The sequence below is a fragment of the Euleptes europaea genome, chromosome 20, assembly GCF_029931775.1.
Source record: "Euleptes europaea isolate rEulEur1 chromosome 20, rEulEur1.hap1, whole genome shotgun sequence".
Classification (NCBI taxonomy): Eukaryota; Metazoa; Chordata; class Lepidosauria; order Squamata; family Sphaerodactylidae; genus Euleptes; species Euleptes europaea.
Window position 1 is genome coordinate 21765065 of NC_079331.1, and position 25738 is coordinate 21790802.

At 48.4% G+C, this 25738-nt stretch overlaps 1 protein-coding gene and 1 non-coding gene across 2 annotated transcripts in view; both read right to left on the minus strand.

Annotated features, from left to right (window-relative positions):
• MEGF11 (multiple EGF like domains 11) overlaps positions 1-25738 on the minus strand; it is a 385704-nt gene that overhangs the window by 104511 nt on the left and 255455 nt on the right. The window contains exons 11-13 of the mRNA XM_056865833.1: positions 14656-14776; positions 11505-11668; positions 10226-10328 (exon numbers count right to left, since the gene is read on the minus strand). Of these exons, the coding sequence (XP_056721811.1) occupies positions 10226-10328; positions 11505-11668; positions 14656-14776 (388 nt within the window). The remainder of the gene's footprint in view (positions 1-10225; positions 10329-11504; positions 11669-14655; positions 14777-25738) is intronic.
• On the minus strand, positions 13025-13099 carry TRNAD-GUC (transfer RNA aspartic acid (anticodon GUC)). The gene has a single exon. It is a non-coding gene; the product is annotated as a tRNA-Asp (tRNA).

Sequence of the window (25738 nt, forward strand, 5' to 3'; positions counted from 1 at the left end):
TCTTCGACCTTAGGGAATGTGATGCCTTATCCCCCCACCGGGCCTCAGACTGTGCGATTGAAGTGGTAAAGGACTGCACATTAACCAAGAGTAAGATTTACCCTATGAGCGCTTCCGAGCGCACTGTCCTCCGGGACTTTTTGGACAAAAACCTCGCCAGAGGGTTCATTCGCCCTTCGAATGCCCCAAACTCGGCCCCCGCGTTTTTCGTCCGGAAAAAAGAGGGCGACCTTCGCCTGTGCATTGACTTCAGAAAGCTCAATGCGGTTACCCAGACCAACGCCTATCCTATCCCATTAATATCCGATATTTTGGGACAATTACAGGAAGGCCGTGTGTTCTCTAAATTAGACTTGGTGGAAGCTTACTACCGAGTCCGTATCCGCGAAGGGGATGAGCACCTCACTGCCTTCTCTAGCTGTTTCGGAATGTATGAATTCCTTGTGATGCCGTTCGGATTAAAAGGGGCCCCGGGGGTCTTCATGCAACTCATCAATGAAATCCTACATGACCTTCTATATCGTGGGGTGGTGGTCTACTTAGATGACATTCTCATTTATTCGAAAACTATGGACGAGCATGTGGCTCTGGTCAGGGAAGTTCTGCAACGCCTGCGTAACCATCAACTTTTCGCAAAACTAGCTAAGTGCGAATTTCACCAAAGCAAACTCACGTTTTTGGGATACATCATCTCCCACCAAGGTCTTCGCATGGACCCCGCCAAAGTCCAAGCCGTCCTCGATTGGACTCCCCCCACCAACCGGAAGCAAGTACAGCAATTTCTGGGATTTGCAAACTTCTATCGAGGATTCATCCCTAACTTCGCCCAGGTGGCTCTACCCATTACAGACCTACTGAAAACTAAGGGAAAAGTAAGCTCAGCTGCCTTGCCCTCCGCAAAAATCCTATGGACTGAGCAATGCCAAGCCGCCTTTCTGGCCCTCAAACGCCTCTTCACTTCGGAGCCGGTGCTACAGCACCCAGACCCAAATCAAATGTTCATTGTGCAAGTCGATGCTTCCGATGTAGCCATGGGAGGGGCTCTCCTCCAGCAAGGACCGGATGGTCTTCTTCACCCTTGCGCTTACTTTTCAAAAAAATTTGCGCACGCTCAATTAAACTGGCCCATCTGGGAGAAAGAGGCCTCAGCAGTTCATCATGCACTGACTCTATGGCGACAATTCTTGGAAGGGTCTAAAGTCCCCTTTGAGGTTTGGACCGATCACAAAAATCTAGCTGCCCTCACGGGGTCCCATAAGCTATCGGCGAAACAACAACGGTGGGCGGAGTTCTTTGCGCAGTTCCGTTTCACCCTGAAGCACGTCCCTGGGAAGCAGAACGTTCTCGCGGATGCCCTCTCCCGTTTACCACAATATCCGGTAAAACTCGAAAGACCCACCAACTCTCTGTTCACCCCTATGCAACGTGGGGCTCTACCTATGCTGGCTGTGCAAACTCGATCCCAGCATCAGCACACCTTACCCAACGTACAAGCTCCGCCAGCCCAACCGACTGCCCAGCCGCCACCGCAACAAACCGGAGTTCCCGCCCTTCCTACCCCTCCGACCGCCCAGCCGCCTGCAGTCTGCGCGCCGCCGCACGTAAGCACTAGCCCCATAACTGTTTCTAAGATCTCCATGGCCGACGGGGGGGCCCCCTCCAAAATCCCCATCTCCGAGTCCTTTTTAACTGTCCTTCGGGACCAGTGCCTTTTAGAACGCACCGCTCATACCCTACCTCCTGGTGTTTTGGAACAAGGAGGCTCCTGGTACAAGGACTCGAAATTGTATGTACCCAAAGCTCTCCGAAAGGACGTTTTACATTTAGCTCATGGAGCCAAAACAGCTGGGCACTTTGGGTTTCTGAAAACCCTTCACTTATTGCGCAGACAGTTCTGGTGGGGGGGAATGCGTTCCGACATTGACTCCTTCATCCGCAGCTGTCCCGTTTGTGCCGCTGCGAAACGATCGCAGGGCAAACCCCCGGGACTGCTACAACCTCTTGAAACACCCAGCAAACCTTGGGAAGTGATTGCTATGGACTTCATGACTGATCTCCCTCTCAGTGGGGGTAAAACTGTGTTGTGGGTTGTTACTGATTTGTTTTCTAAGCAAATACATTTGATTCCATGCGCAGGGATCCCCTCTGCTCAGAAACTGGCCCGCCTCTTCGTGACGCATATCTTTCGCTTACATTCGTTTCCGCGTAAGATAATTTGTGACCGCGGAAGTGGTTTCGTTTCTAAGTTTTGGAAAGCTTTCCTCAAGTTGGTGGGAGTGGAACAAGGGTTGTCTAGTGCATACCATCCTCAAACCGATGGTCAAACTGAACGTGTCAATGCTGTACTTGAATGTTATTTACGCTGTTATGTTAACTACCACCAGGATAACTGGGTGGAACTGTTACCTTTAGCAGAATATGCCTACAATAATGCCATGCATCAATCCACAGGTTTTAGCCCATTTTTTGCTGTGTATGGACAAGATTTCAGTCCCATCGCTCCTGCAGATGATGTAGAGGGGGAGGGGAACCCCGACATTGCCTCCTGGGCACACGCCCTCCGTACCACTTGGCCCTGGCTCGTTAGCAACCTCGACCGGGCCAAACGTAAATACAAAGCGCAAGCTGACAAACATCGCTCCCCCGGGGGTGATCTGCAAGTGGGTGCTTTGGTTTACCTTTCCACCAAAAATCTCCGTTCCACCCAACCGTGCCATAAGCTCAGTGCTAAATACATTGGCCCTTTCCCCATCACCCGGGTCATAAACCCTGTCACGGTGGAGCTGGCTCTCCCCAAATCCTTGAGGCGTGTGCATCCTGTTTTCCACATTAGCCTCCTCAAACCCCATGTTGCTTCTCCACAGTGGCATCCGGACCCACCTCCTGCGCAACCCATCATGGTGGGGGGGGAGGAACACTTCGAAGTCTCCAAGATCCTTGACTCCCGTGTTCACCATGGCAACCTGCAATATTTAGTCCGTTGGAAACATTTCCCCCCTGCCTATGACGAATGGGTGCGCGCACGGGATGTCTCCGCCCCCGACCTCGTCGACGCCTTTCACATTGCTTACCCAGATAGGCCAGCCCCCTTGCGAACTGGGAGGGGGCCTTGAGGGGAGCAGAATGTCAGGCTGCTATCTCGGTTTCGTTATTGCCTCTGTCTCTGCGCTGTATTGTCTGCCCCCCAAGGTCGCATACCTAGGCCTGGGAACTCAGCTCCTGGGAAACTGTATTCAGCCTGTGCGTGTAATCTCCCGCCTTTCCTGCCTTATAATATCTCCCAGCTAGTGAGTCTCTCATAGCTGTCATTTTATTCGTTTGCACTGTATGCCTAATTGACCAGTAAAAGCCATCTGTTTGGACTCTATCTGACTTTGTGGTGATTTCTGGTTCTGTGGGCCAAGGGCTGACACTAACCTCCTTTTAATGCCATCTATTCCTGGGGCCATCACCAAATCCTCTGGCAGCGAATTCCACATTTTAATCACTCGTTGTGTAAAAGTGTATTTCCTGTTCTCTGTCCTGAATCTACAGGTACAGGTTGCTGCCACGGTGTAATTAACTTGCACGCAAGAACTGGCCTTTCGTTTTCATGAGGCTGTGCGCACATGCCTCACAGCAAGGCTTTTCTTGTCATATGGAAAGGAAGAAACGTCTGAATGTAGAGAGGATGCCAAACCTCTTTCTTCATTCCTGATTGTGCACTTACACAAATCCCACAGTAAACACAGACAGAACTATTTGTATTTTCCTAAAAAAAATTAATAAAATTTATTTAAAAAAATAAAGAAGAGTTGGTTTTTATATGCCGACTTTCTCTACCATTTAAGGGGTAATCAAACTGGCTTACAATCACTTTCCCTTCCCCTCCCCACAACAGACCCCCTGTGAGGTAGGTGAGGCTGAGAGAGCTGTGACTAGCCCAAGGTCACCCAGCTGGCTTCGTGTGTAGGAGTGGGGAAACCAACCCAATTCACCAGATTAGCCTCCGCCGCTCATGTGGAGGAGTGGGGAATCCAACCCGGTTCTCCAGATCAGAGTCCACCGCTCCAAACCACCATACCACACTGGCTGGTGTAGACAGGCAGAAGTATTTAACGGCTATTAAGCGCCCATCGTATGGTTGGCACTAGTACCAAACTAAGTACCTCACACTAAGCAAGAGCTGATGGAACAAGATTATTAGTAAATTAGTAAAACGATGTTCTAAAATAAGTAGGGTAGCTAAGTCGCTTGACAAGAGGGTTGCCAGGTCCCTCTTTGCTACCGGCGGGAGGTTTTTGGGGAGGAGCCTGAGGAGGGTGGGGTTTGGAGAGGGGAGGAGCCTCAATGCCATAGAGTCCAATTGCCAAGGCGGCCATTTTTCTCCAGGTGAACTGATTTCTATCGATTGGAGATCAGTTGTAACAGCAGGAGATCTCCAGCTAGTACCTGGAGGTTGGCAATCCTACTTGGCAATTGCCTGCCAATCCATCGCTCAGCTCAGGAGCGCGGGATTGCATGTGCACGGAGCCACGCCAATGCGATTATGGCACTTCTGGTTTACACCCGGAAATGCCCCATCACTCAATTCCCCAAAACACTAGCGTTTGGGTGGTTGACGGTAAAACGGCCCGTTGCAATGTGGCGCTTCCAGGTGTAAACCAGAAGTGACGTAATCACATCCGTGTGGCCACACGTGTGATCCCCGCTGCAGCTCCCCCCAAAAAACCTCCCGCCGGAAGAGAGGGGTGACCTGGCGATCCTAAAAATACCTTATTTTTTCCAACAAAGGAAACAGAAAATGGCTCTTTTTCCTTTTCTTTCCTATATTATCCCCTTCGCCGAAAACCCAAAGCGGAATGCAGTTAAAAATACCTCCTGGCTCACTGTCAACGCGGCCGCCGTTTCACTCATAATTCAAACGAGGCCTTCCCCAGAGTTTTTTTTTCCAAAAAGGGCTTATCAGTGTTCCTGAATTAATGCGTCCACAGGAGAGAAGAAACATGCTTCGGCATTTGAGTGACAGCGCGGGATGTCGCTCTCGGCTTGCCAACGTTGCTCTCCAACACGCATTTTCATCCCTCAAAGCTAACCTTATCTGTGACCGGCAGTTCCTTCTTCACCCCATTAACTCCCTCAGTCAACAGCAGGCAGCTGTCTTTATAACTTCCAATCCTGCAAAACCGCTGCTCTGGGCCTGGTTAAGTCACAGCCGGGGCTTAACCCTGTGAGAGATTGATGGGGCTGTTTTACTCTCATGACATTTTGGGTGCTGTTCTTCCCCGCTCTCTTTCCACTTGCACCCCTGCTAGAGAGACAGCAGCAACAGAGGAGGAAGAGGAAGAGGAAGAAGACGACTTGGTTTTTATATGCCGACTTTTGCTTCCACTTAAGGGAGACTCAAACAGGCTTACAATCACCTTCCCTTCCCCTCCCCACAGCAGACACCCTGTGAGGTAGGTGGAGCGGAGAGAATGTGACTAGCCCAAGGTCACCCAGCTGGCTTCAGGTGGAGGAGTGGGAATTGAACCCGGTTCACCAGATTAGAGTCCGCCGCTCATGTGGAGGAGTAGGGAATCGAGTGGGGAATCGAACCCTTACTGAGTGACCGCAGGCCAGACACCCACTCTCAGACTTACCTGCCTCATAGGGTTATTGTGAGAATAAAACGGAGGACAGGAGAACGACAGAAACCGCTTTGGGTCCCCTTTGTGGAGAAAGGCCAGGTATATATGATGTAAATAAATAAACTAGCAGCAATGTTAATCTCTTCTGTTGAAAGCAGAGGAGCGAAGTCTCCTAATACTGAAGCAACCTTGCCCTGCTGGACACACGCAACTCACTCGCTTCAGCCTACCGTGTAATTAATCGGTAACGATCCAGCCAGCCAATATTCCGCAATTATCTCCCATTGTTTTCCCTTCGGCCCCCCTTCAAAGAAAGAGATGCGTACCGGTATTGCATCTCCAATTAATCTAACGAAATTAGCGGTTTGAGCACTCAATGGGTAGGGCTTTTCATTCCAACCTTCATGTTCAAAGACATGAGTGTTGCATGAACGAACAAGATGACAGGAAGTCATGTGCCGCTTTGGAAAGCAAGAACTGATCTGGGGCAGGGAGCCACTTGATCAGCGCACTGTGGGGGGGCACCTCTCCCCTCACAGTCCATGAGGACATCTCTGACCAATCCTCTAATGAATGGCTGGTGCAAATGCAGTGTTCTGGCACCCTTGGCACAGAAGCCCATGTGCTTCAGAAGAAGAAGAAAAAGAAGAAGAGTTGGCTTTTATATGCTGACTTTCTCTACCACTTAAGGAAGACTCAAACCGGCTTACAATCACTTTCCCTTCCCCTCCCCACAACAGACACCCTGTGAGGTAGGTAGGGCTGAGAGAGCTGTGACTAGCCCAAGGTCACCCAGCTGGCTGCAGGTGTAGGATCGGGGAAACAAACCCAGTTCACCAGATTAGCCTCCACCACGCATGTGGAGGAGTGGGGAATCCAACCCGGTTCTCCAGATCAGAGTCCACCGCTCCAGACCACCGCTCTTAACCACTATACCATACTGGCTCCCACTGTAAAGCCACTATAAAAGGCCACAGTGGGGTATGTGTAGGGTTGCCAATACCTGGAGATTTTGGGGGTGGAGCCTGAGGAGGGCGGGGTTTGGAGAGGGGAGGGACTTCAATGCCATAGAATCCAATTGTCAAAGCAGCCATTTTCTCCAGGTGAGCTGATCTGTCAGCTGGAGATCAGTTGTAATAGCGGGAGATCTCCAGCCACCACCTGGAGGTTGGCAACCGTAGGTATGTGCAGGAAGAGATGGTTCCTTATAATTCCCTCCCCAGGCCAGAATGCAAGGAAGAGAACAACAAGACCTAGACCATTTATGCAGGGCTGTTTCTCCACGGTCACCCCTCACCAACTGCTTCGGGGCTTCCCGAAAGGCTGCATGCCTTTCCCGGCCATCAGAGGTCGACTCGCACTCCCTGCACGTTTTGCCCGCATTTTCCGGATTCTGGCTAAAACAGCATCTGGAAAACATGGGCAAAACGTGCAGAAATGCACAGGGAGAGCGGGGTGACTTCTGACGGTCGGGAAAGGCATGCATAATCAAAAGGAATCCCCAAAGCAGACGGTGGGGGGGACCGCGAGGGAAACAGCCCTACATAAATGGTCATAATCGGGGAAAAGTCAGCTTCTTTTCCTCTTCTTCTTGGGGTCCGCTGGAGCAGATCTCCAGAGAGGCCCCACTACGAAGGAGGCAGGCTTAGCTTTTAATTAGGTGGGATGGCGGTGACTGAGAGGAGGGAAGGCCGCAGGGACAGAGTTAAATGTCATTGCTAGGAACCCTGTTTGCTGTTTGCCTTGATGGTTTTTCTTTTGCCATCTTTACTCAGGAAGCATGAACAAAAGTTTCTTTTGCTTGCTGAGTCATTTTCATTCATATGTGATCTATGTTGGGGCTTTAATAAACTGGTATAATTTGATTCTGCTAAATGTGTTTATTGAAAAACAAAGGAATAAAATGTATACATTTCTCCTGAGCATCTCAGGATTGGGGGTGCTGCCTTCTGATTGGCTGAGGGAGGCCCAGCTGGGCCAAAAGAGGGCCTAGGTAGAATAGAATCATAGAATCATAGAGTTGGAAGGGACCACCACGGTCATCTAGTCCAGCCCCCTGCACAATGCAGGAAATTCACAACTACCTCCCCCACCCCCACATTAGCCTTGGCCAGAGAGAGTAGGCAGGCAAGGAGGGTGGTGCGTCAGGGGCAGAGACACGGAAGGGTGCCGCATCATGTGCACCACAATGCCAGTTCCTAGAGGTGGTGTCAGGTAGTTCTAGGAATTTTCCACAAATTTTACCATGTAGTTTCTGGTGAGTACTAGAACTACCCAGTGTCACTTCTGGATTTTCCCTGGAAATGATGTCACAGTGCTGTCAGGCTTCAGCAAATGCACAGCGTTTCAGGCAATAGACCTTCAAGCCAGGCAGAGCAGAGATTCAAAGATTTATTTCAGAAAGTCAGTGATTTCAGTAAGAGACGCGCAAGGTTGGAATACATGACAGGGGAAGTGTGGATACATTTATAGAGCTGATACAATAGGGTTACAGGAACAAAGAGACAATGTAGTCGTTTCCTGCCGGTAACGACTTAAGTAAAACTGAAACAGAAACAATCATGAACAATCAGTGGAGGAGATGGGCGGGGAGGAGTGCATGGAGAACTCCATTTTGTTTGCGGGGAAACCATCTTGTTTGAGGACGGAGCCGTCAGAAGCCCTATCTGACAAGTGCACACGACAGCAACATGTTTTTTTTAACGAGAGCCAGCATGGTGTGGTGGTTAAGAGCGGTGGTTTGGAGTGGTGGACTCTGATCTGGAGAACCGGGTTTGATTCCCCACTCCTCCATAGGAGTGGCGGAGGCTAATCTGGTGAACTGGATTTGTTTCCCCACTCCTACAGCCAGCTGGGTGACCTTGGGCTAGTCACAGCTCTCTCAGCCCCACCTACCTCACAGGGTGTCTGTTGTGGGGAAGGGAAGGTGATTGTAAGCCAGTTTGATTCTGCCTTAAGTGGTAGAGAAAGTCGGCATATAAAAACCAACTCTTCTTCTTCTTCATTCTCCCACCCCCACTCAGAGCAAGCAGCTTAGTCCAAGTATTTTTCGTCTTCCAGGGCTTCCTGCCTGTGCCTTGATCACATTATTAATCTCTGAGGTTTCTTTAAATGAGTAATATCTTGAGAACCGACTTTTAAAAAGAAGCTATTTCCCTTCCTCTTGATCTTTGGCACCATCAATGGAAATCCCACGTGTGGAATGAACATACAGAATACTCTTCTTTCAGATCAATCTTGCACTGGCTATTCGGATCACGGAGTTGTTTGCATTGCCCTGGCCCCAGGAGCTGGGAGAGCAAAAATCCCCAGAAGTTCCTGAACTTTTCTGATGTTTTCTAGGCCACGATTAATTAAGACAAGATTTCAGACAGCATTCTCCCCCCACCCAGTAAGTTTTCCATACTCTATTATTTATAATGTCACATTTGTAAATTTGACAACATGGAACACAACTTCAAATAATATGAAATGAACACAAGAAGTTGAACACATGAACACATGAAACTGCCTTACACCGAATTCGACCCTTGGTCCATCAAGGTCAATATTGTCTTCTCAGACAGGAAGCGGCTCTCCAGGGTCTCAGGCTGAGGTCTTGCACATCACCTGCTTGCCTAGTCCCTTTAACTGGAGATGCCGGGGATTGAACCAGGGACTTTCTGCATGCCAAGCAGATGTTCTACCACTGAGCCATGGCCCCTCCCCTACAGAGATCAGTTGCCCAGGAGAAAATGGCTGCTTTGGAGGGTGGACTTGACAGGATTATAACATGCTGAGGTTCCTCTCCTCCCCAAACCCCACCCTCCCCAGGCTCCTCCCCAAAATCAACTGAAAAAAGGGGGCAAGAAAAGAAACCGAAAGTAGAACGAAACCAATGGGTTTGAGCTAAACACTATTAAAATATCAACAAATATATCTGTTTTATTATTATGGTGCACAATTATGTTAAAAACACAGGGCCTACAATGTAGGCTAACTAAAAACAATAAATATTTACATACAACACATTCACAGTTGATGAATATCTACACAATAACCAAACTAAGACCAGACACGTTTTGGCCTTATCCAGGCTTTCCTCAGTGGCCATACATAAAATTATTATATAATACACATCCTGACATCCCCATTAACATAATACAAGGTAAAAAATATGTAAAACCCTTTTATTATGTGTGGCTTTGTGTAGGAATGTTTATTCCATGTGTATCAAAACATGGCCCACAGCTCACACCTTGTATATGTATTTTTTGTACTGCTCACGTCATGTTTCTGAGTATATGCCAATAAAGGTCGATTGATTGTTTGATTGATTGATTGATATGATGTCAAGCTTCTCAGGATGTGTATACTTCAACAAGCGTGAAAGATAAAATGTTGATATTTTAATAGTGTTTAGCTCAACCCCTTTGGTTTCGTCCTCCCCCAGATCTTCAGGAATTTCCCATGCCAGAGTTGGCAATCCTATTTCAGAGGATACCTGGAAACTTGGGCAGCAAAATAAATCACATTGACCTTTACGGGCTAGAACTGTTCCAATGCCAAGGAAACCATCCGAAGGGGGCCTGGGCCTTAGTCAGCAAGATAAGAGGATTGATTGGAGGCCGGCTTACCTGTCCACCCAGCTAGGCAGCAGCAGTGGCCCGTGACCGGATCACACCCATCCGCATGGCTGCAGTCGCAGGGCTCGCTGCAGTTCAGGCCGTACGTCCCCTCCTGCCATAAAGAGAAACAACGGGGGGGGGGGGATGTCTTTCAGTCTTATATTCAAACCAACACTCGCAAAAACCTTTCCTTTCCCCTAGATTTAACAGCCATTGGCTATTCATCTGCCATTTCACACTTTACAAAAGGGGGAAATGAAATTTAATTTTTCCTTGCCACATATCTCACACAATTGTCCAATCTACTTGACAGGAGATAACGCAGTATCCGCTTCTCAGGAAGGTGTCTTTTGCTGTTTCATCCAGGGAGTGATATATTTATTTTGTGCAGTATTATTTTGTGGACATGCTAAAACAATGAGGGCTAGGAAGTCTACTTGATATGGATAAAATGGATATTTTTGTTCTTCTGCAAAATTTTATTGTATCTTCCTTGTGTCTCAGCTGAGACTAAGGAATTATATCTTGCCAATAAGAAAGCTTGTCTAAATTTATGGATTTCTAACCAGCGGAAATAGTCTGGCAAGGAGAAAGTTCTGTTGAAGAGTATCTGGAAGAAGCAAGGTGAACATTTACACATGAACACATGAAGCTGCCTTATACTGAATCAGACCCTTGGTCCATCAAAGTCAGTATTGTCTACTCAGACCGGCAGTGGCTCTCCAGGGTCTCAGGTAGGGGTCTTTCACATCACCTACTTGCCTAGTCCCTTTAACTGGAGACGCCGGGGATTGAACCTGGAACCTTCTGCACGCCAAGGAGATGCTCTCCCACTGAGCCATGGCCCCTCTCAATGGTCTCCAGGGCCTCAGGCAGAGGTCTTTCACATCACTTACCTGCCTAGTCCCCTTAACTGGAGATGCCGGAGATTGAACCTGGGACCTTCTGCATGCAAAGCAGAGGCTCTTCCTCTGAGCCACAGCCCCTCCCCAGCAAAATACTTGGAAATGTGGGACATAAGGCCACCACCCAGTGGGGTAGCTTAACTTTCAAGCATTGACCCTTCAGAGACAACCATGACATGAACATACAAAGCTGCCTTCTACTAAAAGGAAGAAAGACAGCTAATAAATGTTTTAAATAAATAAATATATACATAAATAAAAATCTAGGCATTTCCCATACACGGCCTCTGTCACATGATTTGAAAAGTGTGTTCCAGCTGTATTTTTTGTCTAAGATGTTTGCAGTGTAACCGTAAAAAAGCACTGATCCCACGAAGGCTTACAGGGCAGGGTTGGTCGCAGAAATCTCCTTGCCACCCGGGGGAGCAAAGGCAGAGTCCATCCACTGGGTTGCATGCTGCTCCGTTGGCACAGAAACACGTTTGGTTGCAGTTGAGGCCCCAAGTGCCACTCGGGCACGGGATAGAGCAGTCCGCTCCCTGCCACCCTAGGATGAGATAGACAAGAAAACCATGGTGACTGTTGTTGCCCCCCTTCCCTGGCACACATCACCTCTCTTGCGATCAGAAAACGGCACCCATTGTAGAGAGAATGCTTGTGTGTGCAGCGCACCCACTTCAAATATGTATCCTGATTTATTTTTGTGCAGTGGGACAGAGCACACCTTAGGGAATAGGGTGGCAGTTGGTCATATAGGGAGAAGGCCAGCCCTTGAGGTTGTGCTGCTGTGTGAATAGGGTTGCCAGGTCCCTCTTCGTCACCGGCAGGTGGTTTTTGGGGCAGAGCCTGAGGAGGGTGGGGTTTGGGGAGGGGTCCAATTTGGGGAGGGGTCCAATAGAGTCCAATTGCCAAAGCGGTCTTTTTCTCCATGTAAACTGATCTCTATCGGCTGGAGATCAGTTGTAATAGCAGGAGATCTCCAGCTAGTACCTGGAGATTGGCAACCCTAGGTATAAAACAAGATAGGGTTGCCAGCTCCCGGTTGAGAAATACCTGGAGATTTTGGGGGTGAAACCTGAGGAGGGTGGGGTTTGGGGAGGGGAGGGACTTCAATACCATAGAGCCCAATTGCCAAAGTGGCCATTTTCTTCAGGTGAACTGATCTCCATTGGCTGGACATCAGTTGTAATAGTGGGAGATCTCCAGCTACTACCTGGAGGATGGCAACCCTAAAACAAGAGGAGGGAAAACCATTACTTTCAATTACTCAAACAAGCTAAAAGTGATAGATCATGATGGGTAGCTGTGTTAGTCTGTCCTTAGCAGTAGAGAAAAGCAAAAGTCCAGTAGCACCTTAAAGACTAACAACACTTCTGGCAGGGTGTGAGCTTTCATGAGTCACAGCTCACAGTTCTGAAGAGGTGAGCTGTGACACAGGAAAGCTCATGTCCTGCCAGAAGTGTTGTTAGTCTTTAAGGTGCTACTGGACTCTTGCTCTTCTCTTCTGAAGAAGTGAGCTGTGATTCATGAAAGCTCAGACCCTGCCAGGAATTTTGTTATTCTTGAAGGTGCTACTAGACTCTTGCTCTGTTCTAAAACTAAAAGTGAATGTGGGGACAGGTCTTGGGCCAGTTCACACGCATCACTTGATTCCTCCACTCTCATGATTAAATTCTGTGAACCCAGGCCACTGAAAAGCATTACATGAGGTGGAGTATGAACATCCTGCTATCTCATAGTCAAAGGCTGGCCCCAGTATGAACACATGAACACATGAAGCTGCCTTCTACTGAATCAGACCCTTGGTCCATCAAAGTCACTACTGTCTACTCAGACTGGCAGCAGCTCTCCAGGGTCTCAGGCAGAGGTCTTTCACATCACCTGCTTGCCTGGTCCCTTTAACTGGAGATGCCAGGGGTTGAACCTGGGACCTTCTACATGACAAGCAGATGCTCTACCACTGAGCCACAACCTCTCCCATAAACACATGAAGCTGCCTTATACTGAATCAGACCATGGGTCCATCAAAGTCAGTATTGTCTTCTCAGACCGGCAGCAGCTCCCCAGGGTCTCAGGCGGAGGTCTTTGACATCACCTACTTGCCTGGTCCCTTTAACTAGAGATACCAGGGATTGAACCTGGGACCTTCTACATGCCAAGCAGATGCTCAACCACTGAGCCACAGCCCCTCCCCTATGGATCCAGAATGGTCCCAGTTTCAGCTGCAACTGACAGTTCTGCAAATCTGAGTGACCTTTGAGTTTTGCATAAAAGTTGAACTTGGTAAAAAATATATATATTGGGGATTAACCACCACCCCCAGGCAAAAGCAATGCCTGAGCATGCGACTAGAATGACAAAGAACTAAGGGCGCATATGGCGTATGGAGTTGCTATAGTAACCCGACATGGCACCGGGGGAGTAGGAGGAGAGGAAGGTGGAGGGAGTGGGAGGAAGGGAGGGGAAGTGGAGCTCGGGAGAGGAAAGTGAGCCAGAGTGAGACAACGTGCCTGGGGAGAAAAGCAGATTCAATATGCAGGGACAGGGGTTTCCCCTCCCCGCAAGTCCTCGCGGGTCCCCCTCTTGTTCCATCTAAAGCAGGGGTGTTGAACTCAATTGTTACGAGGGCCGGATATGACATAAAGGTCACTTGGTAGGCCAGGCCATGCCTTGCCAGCCCAGATTGAGAGTGGGGTGTGTGCGGCTGCCTTGGCTGGCTCGCGGGCCAGATAAGAGCTCTCAAGGGGCCGGATCCAGCCTGTGGGCCTTACGTTTGACACCCCTGATGTAAAGGCTGTTTTCACACAAAAAGATACTTCCGGACTGAGGAATCTCCTATGGGAAGGATGAGACCAGAGGGTGAAGCAAGTAGCTAAATTCTGTGCTGCAATATATGAGATCCGTCAGACAAAGCTGGGGCTTGGTAATTTAACTTAACGTGGAAAATGTTTTATTAATCCGAGGTCTGTTTAAATTATATAAACTGTCTATGAATCGTATATCCTATAGTTTTAGTTACTATATATTCTCCAATTTTAATTCTGTAATTGATATGAATGTTTTTAATGGCATTTGCTGTATTAATAAATGAATCTGAATCTGATCTGGGCTTGTCACTGAGCATAAACAAAACGCTGCAAGAAATCACATCTCCACAATATGCGCACCTCTAAATTATATGCACAATTTACTTTTTTAAGGTGCTCGTTTAAAAGATTTCAGGTGAGCCCCAAAATAATACCGTATGCAAAAACATTTGGTCTGTGACGACCCGTCCGCTCACGTGGGCCCCCTTTGAGATTCCTTTCATCAAGTGACAGGTGCGCTCGTGTGAACCAGCTATTAGCACCAGGCTTAAACCAGCGCAATCCAATTCTGGGGGAAACCCCAAACCACACCAACTCAGTGCTCAATGCCACTATTTACAGCAGGAACAACTCCGAAGTGCCCGTCGATAATTCATGGCAATTATTTAGCAGGGAGAGCGCGATTTATGCCACAGCCCGGCCGCTGCTGCAACAGGACAACCTTTACCTTCTCTGCAAAAGCAGGAACCATCCACTGGGGAGCAGGCCCCATCGTTCTGGCAGCTACAAATCGACGAGCAGCTGACTCCGTAGGTCCCAGCGGCACAAGTGACGGAACAATCTTCTCCCTGCAAGCAGAATGCAAACCATGATGAGTAGGAGAAACGCCGGCTTTGGCAAATGGGGCCATCGCTGCCCTGGAAATAGCTCCAGGGCATGTCTGTGCTTCAGAACATGAGAAATGTGGCTGGTTTGGCACATAGAATCATAGAATCATAGAGTTGGAAGGGACCACCAGGGTCATCTAGTCCAACCCCCTGCACAATGCAGGAAATTCACAACTACCTCCCCCCCATACCTAGTGACCAGAAGATGGCCAAGATAACCTCCCTCTCATCATCTGCCTAAGGTCACAGAATCAGCATGCTGACAGATGGCCATCTAACCTCTTCTTAAAAACCTCCACGGAACGAGAGCTTACCACCTCCCGAGGAAGCCTGTTCCACTGAGGAATCGCTCTAACTGTTAGAAAATTCTTCCTAATGTCTAGACGGAAACTCTTTTGATTTAATTTCAACCCGTTGGTTCTGGTCCGACCTTCTTGGGCAACAGAAAACAACTCGGCACCCTCCTCTATATGACAGCCCCTCAAGTACTTGAACATGGTTATCATATCCCCTCTCAGTCTTCTCCTCTTCAGGCTAAACATACCCAGCTCCTTCAACCTTGCCTCATAGGACTTGGTCTCCAGACCCCTCACCATCTTTGTTGCCTTCCTCCGGACACGTTCCAGATTGTCTACATCTTTCTTAAATTGTGGTGCCCAAAACTGAACACAGTACTCTAGTTGAGGTCTAACCAGAGCAGAGTAAAGCGATACCATCACTTCGCGTGATCTGGACACTATACTTCTGTTGATGCAGCCCAAGACTGCATTTGCCTTTTTAGTTACCGCATCACACTGCTGACTCATGTTCAGTGTTTGGTCTACTAAGACCCCAAGATCCTTTTCACACACACTACTGCTCAGACAAGTCTCCCCCATCCTATAATTATGCATTTGATTTTTCCTACCTAAATGCAGAACTTTACATTTGTCTTTGTTGAAGTGCATTTTATTAGTTCTAGCCCATTTCTCCAGCCTGTCAAGATCATCCTGCATCTTGGCTCTGTTTTCTACCATATTTGCTACCCTCCCAATTTAGTATCATCTGCAAATTTAATAAGCATCCCCTCTATTCCTTCATCCAAATCATTTATAAAGATGTTGAACAACACAGGGCCCAGCACAGATCCCTGAGGAACTCCACTAGTCACTTCTCTCCAAGTGGATGAGGAACCATTAACTAGCACTCTTTGGGTACGATCTGTCAACCAGTTGCAGATCCACCTAACAATAATAGGATCTAAACCACATAAAAGAGTGTGTGCAATTCCATACTGAAGAAAGAGATGGTTGCACAAATTTATTATTTATTCAAACTATTTATGAACCTCTTTTCGACAAGGTGCTCAAGGCGACGCAGAATAACACTAGATCTGCAGACTAATCATCCAAAAATCAATTAAAATTCCATTTAAACCAAAGAGCAATAATAAACTAGAGGAATTGGACCCACAGGAGACACAGGGATGCAGCTGAAAAACGACAACACGGAGCTGCTGTTTTTGGCAGCAGCCCTGTGTCATCTCATTCTGCCTTTGACAAGAATTAATTACAGGTAAGCCCAGTCTGGGAATGCTTTGGTAATAAAGAAGAGACTCTGATGGCATTTAGGAGCAAGGGAAAAGAGCACATGCCTTGCCGGTATAAGTGTTCCACAGTCTGGGTGCCACTACTGAGCAGGCCATGCTCTATACTTTGATAGAAACGATGGTTAGAGAAAGTAGGATTTCCCAAGGCATATACATGGGAGCAAAAAGACAGAGATACATTTAATACATGGTACTCTACGTGCCCCTTTCCAACATGGAAATGCTTCCAATTATTTAATACATTTCACAGAAGCCTTATAATATAGTTCTTACCAAGAGTTCTTACCCACCCTAAAAAGTAATGAAAATACAATAAAAGCAGTAATCAGAAACTTGGTCTCTTGCCTTGAAAACCTGCTGAAGGGTTTGCTATAAGTCGGCTGCGACTTGACAGCACCTCCCACTTCCAAGGTACTGTAAAAGTGGAAATAGGAAATGATCACAGGCCTCTTTAATTGTAAAAGCCCTTCTTTGATTTCCACCACACGTTCATAGTATCTCTGCCACCCCGAATGCCAGGAACGTGTAAAAACAAAAGCTGGTATTCTCAACATTCAGATGGGCAATGACTGCCCGTCTCCGGCTTCGACGATGCCCTTCGGAGCTAGTTCCCTGGTTCTCCGAAATGATGGTATGGCACTGCACACTTTGGATCGGCATGAAAGGCGAACAGGGACAAATCCTTGGCAGCGACTCAACAGGAGGTGAGGAAGGTAGAATGGCAAATCTCTCGCAACAGCTGTTTGCTCATTAAGGCAAACATCGCAGACAAAATGCTAATCACAAAAGAAGTCACGGGTTTTGTGTCGAGCGATGCTTGGCCTTAACAGCGCCAAATAAATAAATGTCTACATGCTGTCTGTCCAATGAGGCTCCAAAGAAGTAAAATCCCGGAGAACTGCGACAAGCATATATTGCTATTAATGCTATCAATGCACGTGGTGCTTTGTAAATTGACATGAGGTGGAAAAGAGTCTCTGGTCATTTATGCACGGGTACATAAGGACTTGACGGCACTTCACACACACACACACACGGACTCATGTTTGCCCCCTATCTGACTTGGTTGTTCCTTGTAGTTAATCAAGAGTTTTCCATTCATTAGAAATGATCTCATGCCCAGCCCTTGCAAATCCTGGGTCTTCCAATTCCTCTGCTAACTCGACTCTTCCCTCTCCCCTGAGCTCAGCCCAGCTGAAATCTCTGTGCAGAAGGCAAAGCACTAGACACAGAAGATTGCTTTCTTGCACAGCCAATCACAAAGCAGTGTGTCAAGAGGCAGGGATTCAAATGCTTCCTGCTTCCTCGGAGCTCTTTCTGAGCAGAAGAAAGGCTTTTTAAAACCGAGACTTGGATTTCTCCCTCCCCTTCAACTTGCTCCATTTTTTGTTTTGGTTCTTAAAATGCTTTTTTATGCGGCAATTGGGTTTTTTGGGGGGGATTTTCACAGTAAGCTCTACAAAGTAAGCCAATTACAAAGCAGCATTTAAAGGGGGGAAATTGATTGGAGCTTGGAGATTGCTGGTGCAGATATTTCCAACGGGAAAGTGTGGGTCCAGTGAGCAACGAACCTCAGGTAAAACTAGGGTTGCCAGGTGTCCGCTGGTGGCAGGCAAACCCCCGGCAATTGCCTCCTCTGCCCGTCGACCACCTGAGGGTTGGTGGGCAAACGGGCACCCACGCGTGCATACCAAGCGCAGCACTTCCGGTTTAGAACCGGAAGTTCCGCCTCACGAGGGGCCTTTACCTCTTTGTTTGAGTGGTAAAGGGCTGCTTTACCACTCAAACTAAGAGGTAAAGGCCCTTTACGAGACAGCACTTTTGGTTCTAAACCAGATGTGCCGTGCGTGCATTGGCGCGCAAGCGCGCGCACACGCTTAAACGCAAAATCCTCCCGCCGGAGGAAAAGAGGGACCTGGCAACCTTAGGTAAAACCCCCATGCATAAATGACCTCTGCCCCAAGGAGATGACAATCTAAATTTCAAATGCGGGGGGGGGAAGGGAGGAGGGGGAAGGGGGCAGTAATCTTGAAATGGAGATCGAACAGGGGAGTGTTGACATTTACTTATTGAGAAAGGAATCCAGTGCTACCCTTGCGTGCTCAAAGGCAGAGTGTTTTAGCTTCACAAGATGCCAGCTGGAAGAATATATGTCAAAATCATGGCTTGCGTGGAGAAACGAAGTAAGGAAAAAGAGCTCATTTCACCTTGATGAAACCGACGCTCAGGATTACTACTGGAACTGATGGATGGCAGATTGGAGACAAATGAAAGTTAAACACATCCACTCCAGAGGCAGACGGAACCTATTGCTTTGCAAAGAGTGGCGGCGGAGGGATGGCCAGGAGTTCCCTGCCTCTCTGCAGCTTCCATGTTATAGCAGAGCAGTTTTGATCTTTACAGCGCTAAACCGCTGGGAAGGCAAGCGCCCAGAGCTCAGTTTCTTGCCCGACCTCCCATCTCCTGGGAACATTATGATTCTGGCCATGCATCTTGTGCATCCCCAGAGGGATTTGCCACACAGCTGGAGAAACCCTGCAGTAAGACTTCAGTTTTCTTTGGGGAGATGATTTAGCGGAGCAGCAGGCAAAAAATGGAATTTGACATTTAGCGGTTGATAGTGCCAGAGGGCAGCAGACACCGTGGGGCCAGAAATGTCCAATGGGGAGAATGCTTTGGTTCGTGGTGTAGTACTTAAGAATGGCCGACTCTAATCTGGGGGACCAAGTTCGATTCCCCCACTCCTCCACATGAAGCCTGCTGGGTGACCTTGGGCCAGTCACAGTTCTCTCCAAACTCTCTCCGGTCCTGAGAGGACAGTTTTGACACGAGCAGGATGGCAACTGCTACGGCAACCTCTGCTATAAATATTTATTTATTTTGATATCCGTGCCCTGCTTTTCTCTCTCCAAGGGGAACCTAAAGTGGTTTACAACATAGTTCTCCTCTCCTCCACTTTACCAGCACAACAACCCCCACAACAATCCAAGTCTAGATCTGAGAGCCAGGATGGTGTAGTGGTTAAGAGTGGTGGACTCTAATCTGGAGAACCGGGTTGGTTTCCCCACTCCTACACCTGAAGCCTACTGGGTGACCTTGGGCCAGTCACAGTTCTCTCAGAACTCTCTCGGCTCCACTTACCTCACAAGGTGTCTGTTGTGGGGGGAGGAAGGGAAGGAGATTGCAAACTGATTTAAGACTCCTTAGAGGTTGAGAAAATTGGGGTATAAAAGCCAACTCTTCTTCTTATGGTTTTAGTATGAAAGCGCAAGAAAAGAAGCCCCCCCCTCCACATGTTGCCTGTGTTGGCTTCCAATTCTGACAGCCAGCACTGGAGACTGCGGATGAAAACTACCTTATAGTCTTTACCGAGGCCAGTTTTTCTGGCAAGGAGCGAAAGAAGAAGAATTGGTTTTTATATGCCGACTTTCTCTACCACTTCAGGCAGACTCAAACTGACTTACAATCACCTTCCCTTCCCCTCCCCACAACAGACACCCTGTGAGGTAGGTGGGGCTGAGAGAGCTCTAAGAGAGCTGTGACTAGCCCAAAGTCACCCAGCTGGCTTCATGTGGAGGAGTGGAGAAACCAACCTGGTTCTCCAGATTAGAGTACGCCGACATGTGGAAAAGTGGGGAATCAAACCCGGTTATCCAGGTTAAAGTCTGTCGCTCATGTGGAGGAGTGGGGAATCGAACCCGGTTTTCCAGATTGGAGTCCATTGCTCCAAACCACTGCTCTTAACTACTACATCCCGCAGGCTCTCCTGTCACCCAGCAATGAACATTCACATATGAATTTCCCCGTAAGATGTAACTCTTTGGCTTCTTCGGACTGGCAGCTGCTGACATTCCTCAAGAGCCCAGCAGTGCCTGTCTAAAGAAAAACCCAGGCTACTGGCGACTTTCATCAGCCACACCAACATGAATTTCCTCAAGTCACCCCAGACAAACAGATTCAACATAATTCCATAGCCGGGGGGGGGGGGGGCAGCCACTCAACTGCCCAGGCTGTAAGAGATTATTATTATTAAATAAATGCAGAAATCATTAACACCTTAACCTCAATTTGGGCAGCTCAACTTAGGAAATTAAATGCATTTGGACGCCGCTGCAAATAATACACGCGCGCACACCCCCTTCCCACCTTCGACGACATCAATTATCCACCATCCTCCCTGCCGACCGCTGATGAGCTAAATACTCCATTCAAATATGGGAATCGAGTATTACAGCGTCTTTTCTCTTGCAATATGGCGTTTTAGATATTCTCCCCATTTAATCAAGGGAATCAACAGGTGGACTCCGTACGGCGAGCGGGTTTTTTGTCCTTCTTTCTGGACAGTACAGACGTTCCAGTGAAAAAGATGAGTCCCAGGACAGAATAAAAAGAGAAGCGAAAGCGAATTCGATTAAAAAATGTATAACCCCAAAGGGAGGGGGGAGGAAATGTAACCACTATATTAAGGAATCATGCTGTACATAGCATATTTTTTATCTGTTTCACAGCTGAGGATTGCATAAAAAGGTAAAGGTAAAGGTCCCCTGTGCAAGCACAGGGTCATTCCTGACTCATGGGGTGACGTCACATCCCGACATTTTCTAGGCAGACTTTGTTTACGGGGTGGTTTGCCAGTGCCTTCCCCAGTCGTCTTCCCTTTACCCCCAGCAAGCTGGGTACTCATTTTACCAACCTCGGAAGGATGGAAGGTTGAGTCAACCTTGAACCAGCTACCTGAAACCAACTTCCGTTGGGATCGAACTCAGGTTGTGAGAAGAGCTTGGACTGCAGTCCTGCAGCTGACCAGTCTGCGCCACGGGGCTTCTGAGGATTCCATAGGAAAATTCAAAAGGGCTTAATAGTTTGCGGTGGGATTTCAGCTTTTGGAGGAGGGAAAAGAGACGCTCTTCTCTGTTTCTCGCACATTCATCTCACTGAAATCTTGGGTTAAATCAAGAAGGACACTCTGCACTTTGCTGTGCGAATGCATGCTCAGATGCTACCTACCACAAGTTCCTTTTCGACATGCCTTTTCTCATTTCTTTCCCTTCAGGAACAGCAGAAGAACTGACAGAACTCACCTTTGCTACAAGATGCAATAGCATTCACTGACTTTTACATGGAAGGCAATAACTATTGCCTATCAGGGCAATTCGCTGGGATCCTGGGATATAGTGCCTCTGGGCATGGAAGTTCCATTTATGTCCTGGAGGACATAAATGGAACTTCCATGCCCAGAGGCACTATATCCCAGGATCCCAGCGAATGAGCAACAATTGAGGGAGGAGGCCGTTGTCTTTCTGTCCTCCTTGGGGGGATTTAAAGGCCAAACCAGATGAGGTGCTGGGAGTTATGGGTCTAGAGCCCCCCAGTGTTTCTTAAAATTAAATCATCAGATGCAGGGGGGCAAATTTGGACTAGGATTCTGGGAAGAGGAGAGGACTAGGCCTTCTGTCTGTACCATTTTCCTGACCTGAATCCACTGTGGGGAGCTATCATCAGCTCCACTCGAGTAGAAGAAGAAGAGCTGGTTTTTATACCCCGCTTTTCTCCACCTTTAAGGAGTCTCAAAGTGGCTTACAGACACCTTCCCTTCCCCTCCCCACAACAGACACCTTATGAGGTAGGTGAGGCTGAGAGAGTTTGGAGAGAACTGTGACAAGCCCAAGGTCACCCAGCAGGCTTCATGTGGAGGAGCGGGGAAACAAACCTGGCTCTCCAGATTAGAGTCCGGCGCTCATGTGGAGCAGGAGGAATCGAACTCAGTTCTCCAGATTATAGTCTGCTGCTCATGTGGAGGAGTGGGGAAACCAACCCAGTTCTCCAGATTAGAGTCTGCCGCGCTTAACCACTACACCATGCTGGCTCACTTGAGTACTTGAAACCGTATGTTTCACCAACTGGACAAGCATCTGTTCCCCAAGGCCATTTTAGATCCAGAAAAAAGGCGCGAATTGGGAAGACTGAAATCACCACTTTCCTCAAGTTGTAATTCTGATAACTGAATTTTTTTCTTTTTAAGATGACCGCTCCGGACATGTTTCATCTGGTTTGACCCTCAGGTTGTTTGCAGCTGGAAACATGAGTTCTACCTGGTCCCTTTAACTGGTTATGCTGGGGATTGAACCAGGTACCTTCTGCATGCCAAGCACCATTGAGTCATGACCCCCCCCCTTAACACAAACATGAAGCTGCCTTCTACTGAATCAGACCATCAAGGTCAGTATTGTCTACTCAGATTGGCAGCGGCTCTCCAGGGTCTCAGGCAGAGGTCTTCCACATCACCAGCATGGTGTAGTGGTTAAGAGCGGTGGACTCTGATCTGGAGAACCGGGTTTGATTCCTCACTCCTCCACATGACCGGCGGAGGCTAATCTGGTGAACTGGATTTGTTTCCCCACTCCTCCACATGAAGCCAGCTGGGTGACCTTGGGCTAGTCACAGCTCTCTCAGCCCCACCTACCTCACAGGGTGTCTCTTGTGGGGAGGGGAAGAAAGGTGATTGTAAGCTGGTTTGATTCTTCCTTAAGTGGTAGAGAAAGTCAGCATATAAAAACCAACTCTTCTTCTATTACCTGATATTTTTAACTGGAGATGCTGGGGATTGAACCTGGGACCTTCTGTGTGCCAAGCAGATACTCTACCTCAGAGCCACGGAGAAGCAGAGGGGACATGCAAAGAGTTCTGTCCCTCCACGTGGATGACAGAACTCAGGTGCTTCTGCAGCCAAAAATCGGATAAGCCGATTTTGAGATAAGCCGATTTACTTAATGAAAAAACACACCTACACACCGCAGCACAGAATATGCCAAAAGTCTGATGTAACTCAGCCGTCCCTTGATGCAGGCCCAAGATGTGCATATTTGTTAAGTAACATTTACAACAAACCTACACAGCTCCCTGTGAACAGCCCCCCCACCCCAAAGTTAAACAGATGGCTTTGATTTCCCTGATCTGCTAAGGCCAATTTCCCTAATTTGGTTCCACTGGAAATTAGAGGAGGGGGTATTTCTTGGGTACGTTCATAGCAGCAATCTGGAATCTGAAACTGAAAAATAACCACCAGTGCAGCTCCCCCCTCCCCCGGCCTCACAAAAGTGAGTATGATCTTACAAACGCAACCACTTTTGCCTCTGGTAGAACAAAGGTTGTCTTTTTTGCCACTGGGGATGGTCCTAATTACTCCCTACAGTTATTGACATGGCCATGACATCTCATGAAAATTGCATAGATACTGCAGGAGGACCTACAACCAGCGCACATGCCCCCAAACCTCCATTTGCACTAATGTTTGGCTCTCATTGCCCTTTCTTACATGCCCAGGGTAATGCCAATCTCTCCTTTGGGGTCAGGAAGCAATTTTCCTCCAGGCCAAATTGGCCAGGGATCCTGAAGGATTTTTTTGTGGCCATCTTCTGGGCATGGAGTGGGGGGGAGGCAGTTGTGAATTTCCTGCATTGTGCAGAGGGTTGGACTAGATCAGCGGTCGGCAAACTCATTAGTCAAAAGGGCCAAATATCAACAGTACAACGATTGAGATTTCTTTTGAGAGCCAAATTTCTTAAACTTAAGCTATATAGGTAGGGATACTGTTTATTAACTTAATAAACTTTAATTAAAGTTTTAAGACTTAATTAAACTATAGGTACACTGAATAAAACTTGATATCATACTTAATAATGATTATTTATTGATAAATTATTTATTGATAAAAATTAAATTTTAAGTCCCTGCCATTTCCCCCTCCCCGTCCGGAGTCCTCGTCTGGAGGCCTGGTCTACCGCCATAAAAGCCTATTGGTAGTCCTGGCCTCTGGCTGAGTCCCATTGGGAGGCCAGGTCTACCCATTGGCTTTCTTGGCAGTAGACCTGGCCTCCGGAGGCCCATAGAAGCCAATTGATGGACCTGGCCTCTGAAGGGGGACTTTTTCCCCCTCCTCGGAGTCCAGGTCTACCGCCAAGAAAGCCAGTGGGTAGACATGGCCTCTGAGGAGGGGAAAAAGTAAGTAAGGTATCCATAAAATTAAATCATGACAATGACTGACAAACACTTAATGTGAACAATGTGAGCAAACTTCAAGATTCACAGACGCAGTAAACACATGAGAACATAAGAAAGGCAGTGCTGGATCAGATCAAGGCCCTTCAAGTCCAGCAGTTTGTTCCCACAGTGGCCAACCAGGTGCCTCCAGGAAGCCCACCAGCAAGACCAGTGCAGCATCATTGTCCTGCCTTCGTTCCATAGCACCTGATATAATAGGCCTGCTCCTCTGATCCTGGAGAGAATAGGCATGCATCATGACTAGTATCCATTTTGATTAGTAGCCATGGATAGCCCTCTCCTCCATGAACAGGTCCACTCTCCTCTTAAAGCCCTCCAAGTTGGCAGCCATCACCCCCTCCTGGGGCAGGGAGTCCCACCATTTAACCACGCGTTGTGTGAAGAAATACTTCCTTTTATCAGTTTTGAATATCCCACCCTCCAGCTTCAGCAGACAACCTTGAGTCCCGGCTTGGGGCCCCCACCCCACGCCCCGGGGCTTTCCTGCCACCCTCCACTTACCAGACAAGCCCCTGCGCTGGCTCCAAAGTATGCCTCTTCCCGGCTTACAGGGACCCACAGGCCCAGAAGACGACGGGGGAACGGAGTTGGCGCAGCAGAAGACAGGGAGCCGCGGCCCAGCGCCGCTGCCGGGGACATGCTGCCAAAGGAAGCCCACCCCACCCAACAGCTGATAGGCGGGAGGGCCCGGGCCAGGAACCGCCCAGCCGCCTGCCCAGCAATCGCGCGGTTAGAGGGGAGGCTTTAGCCTCCCAACCATTGAGGGCAAGGGAAAGGGGGACCCGGCCATTCTCCACGGCGGGGGGGGGGGGGAGACAGCGCGCCCGCTCGCCTGCTCTCTCTCTCTCTCTCTCTCTCTCTCTCAGGCGCGCTGGCTCCGCAGCCCGGCTGCTGGCGCGAGCGGGCGCGAGAGCAGGGGCTCCGAAACAAGTTCGGAGAGCCACAGTCAAGGGGCCAAAGAGCCGCATGCGGCTCTCGAGCTGCAGTTTGCTGACCCATTGGACTAGATGACCCTGGTGGTCCCTTACAACTCTATGATTCTATGATTCTGAATTGTGGCTGTCATACACTGGGTGAGTTATGTGCATGTCCCCTTGAGCAACGCATAAAAGCTTGGCTCGGGAGGGATGCTTTCATGGGATGGGGTTACCTGGAAAGAGTTCCTTTCGTGATCCGATCGGTCATCTGGCCCGCCCTGGTAGGAGGGAGGGAGAGGCCCCAACCATTCCATCCCTGAAGAAAACATTCATGGGGTGTGTGTGCAGAAGGCGTTC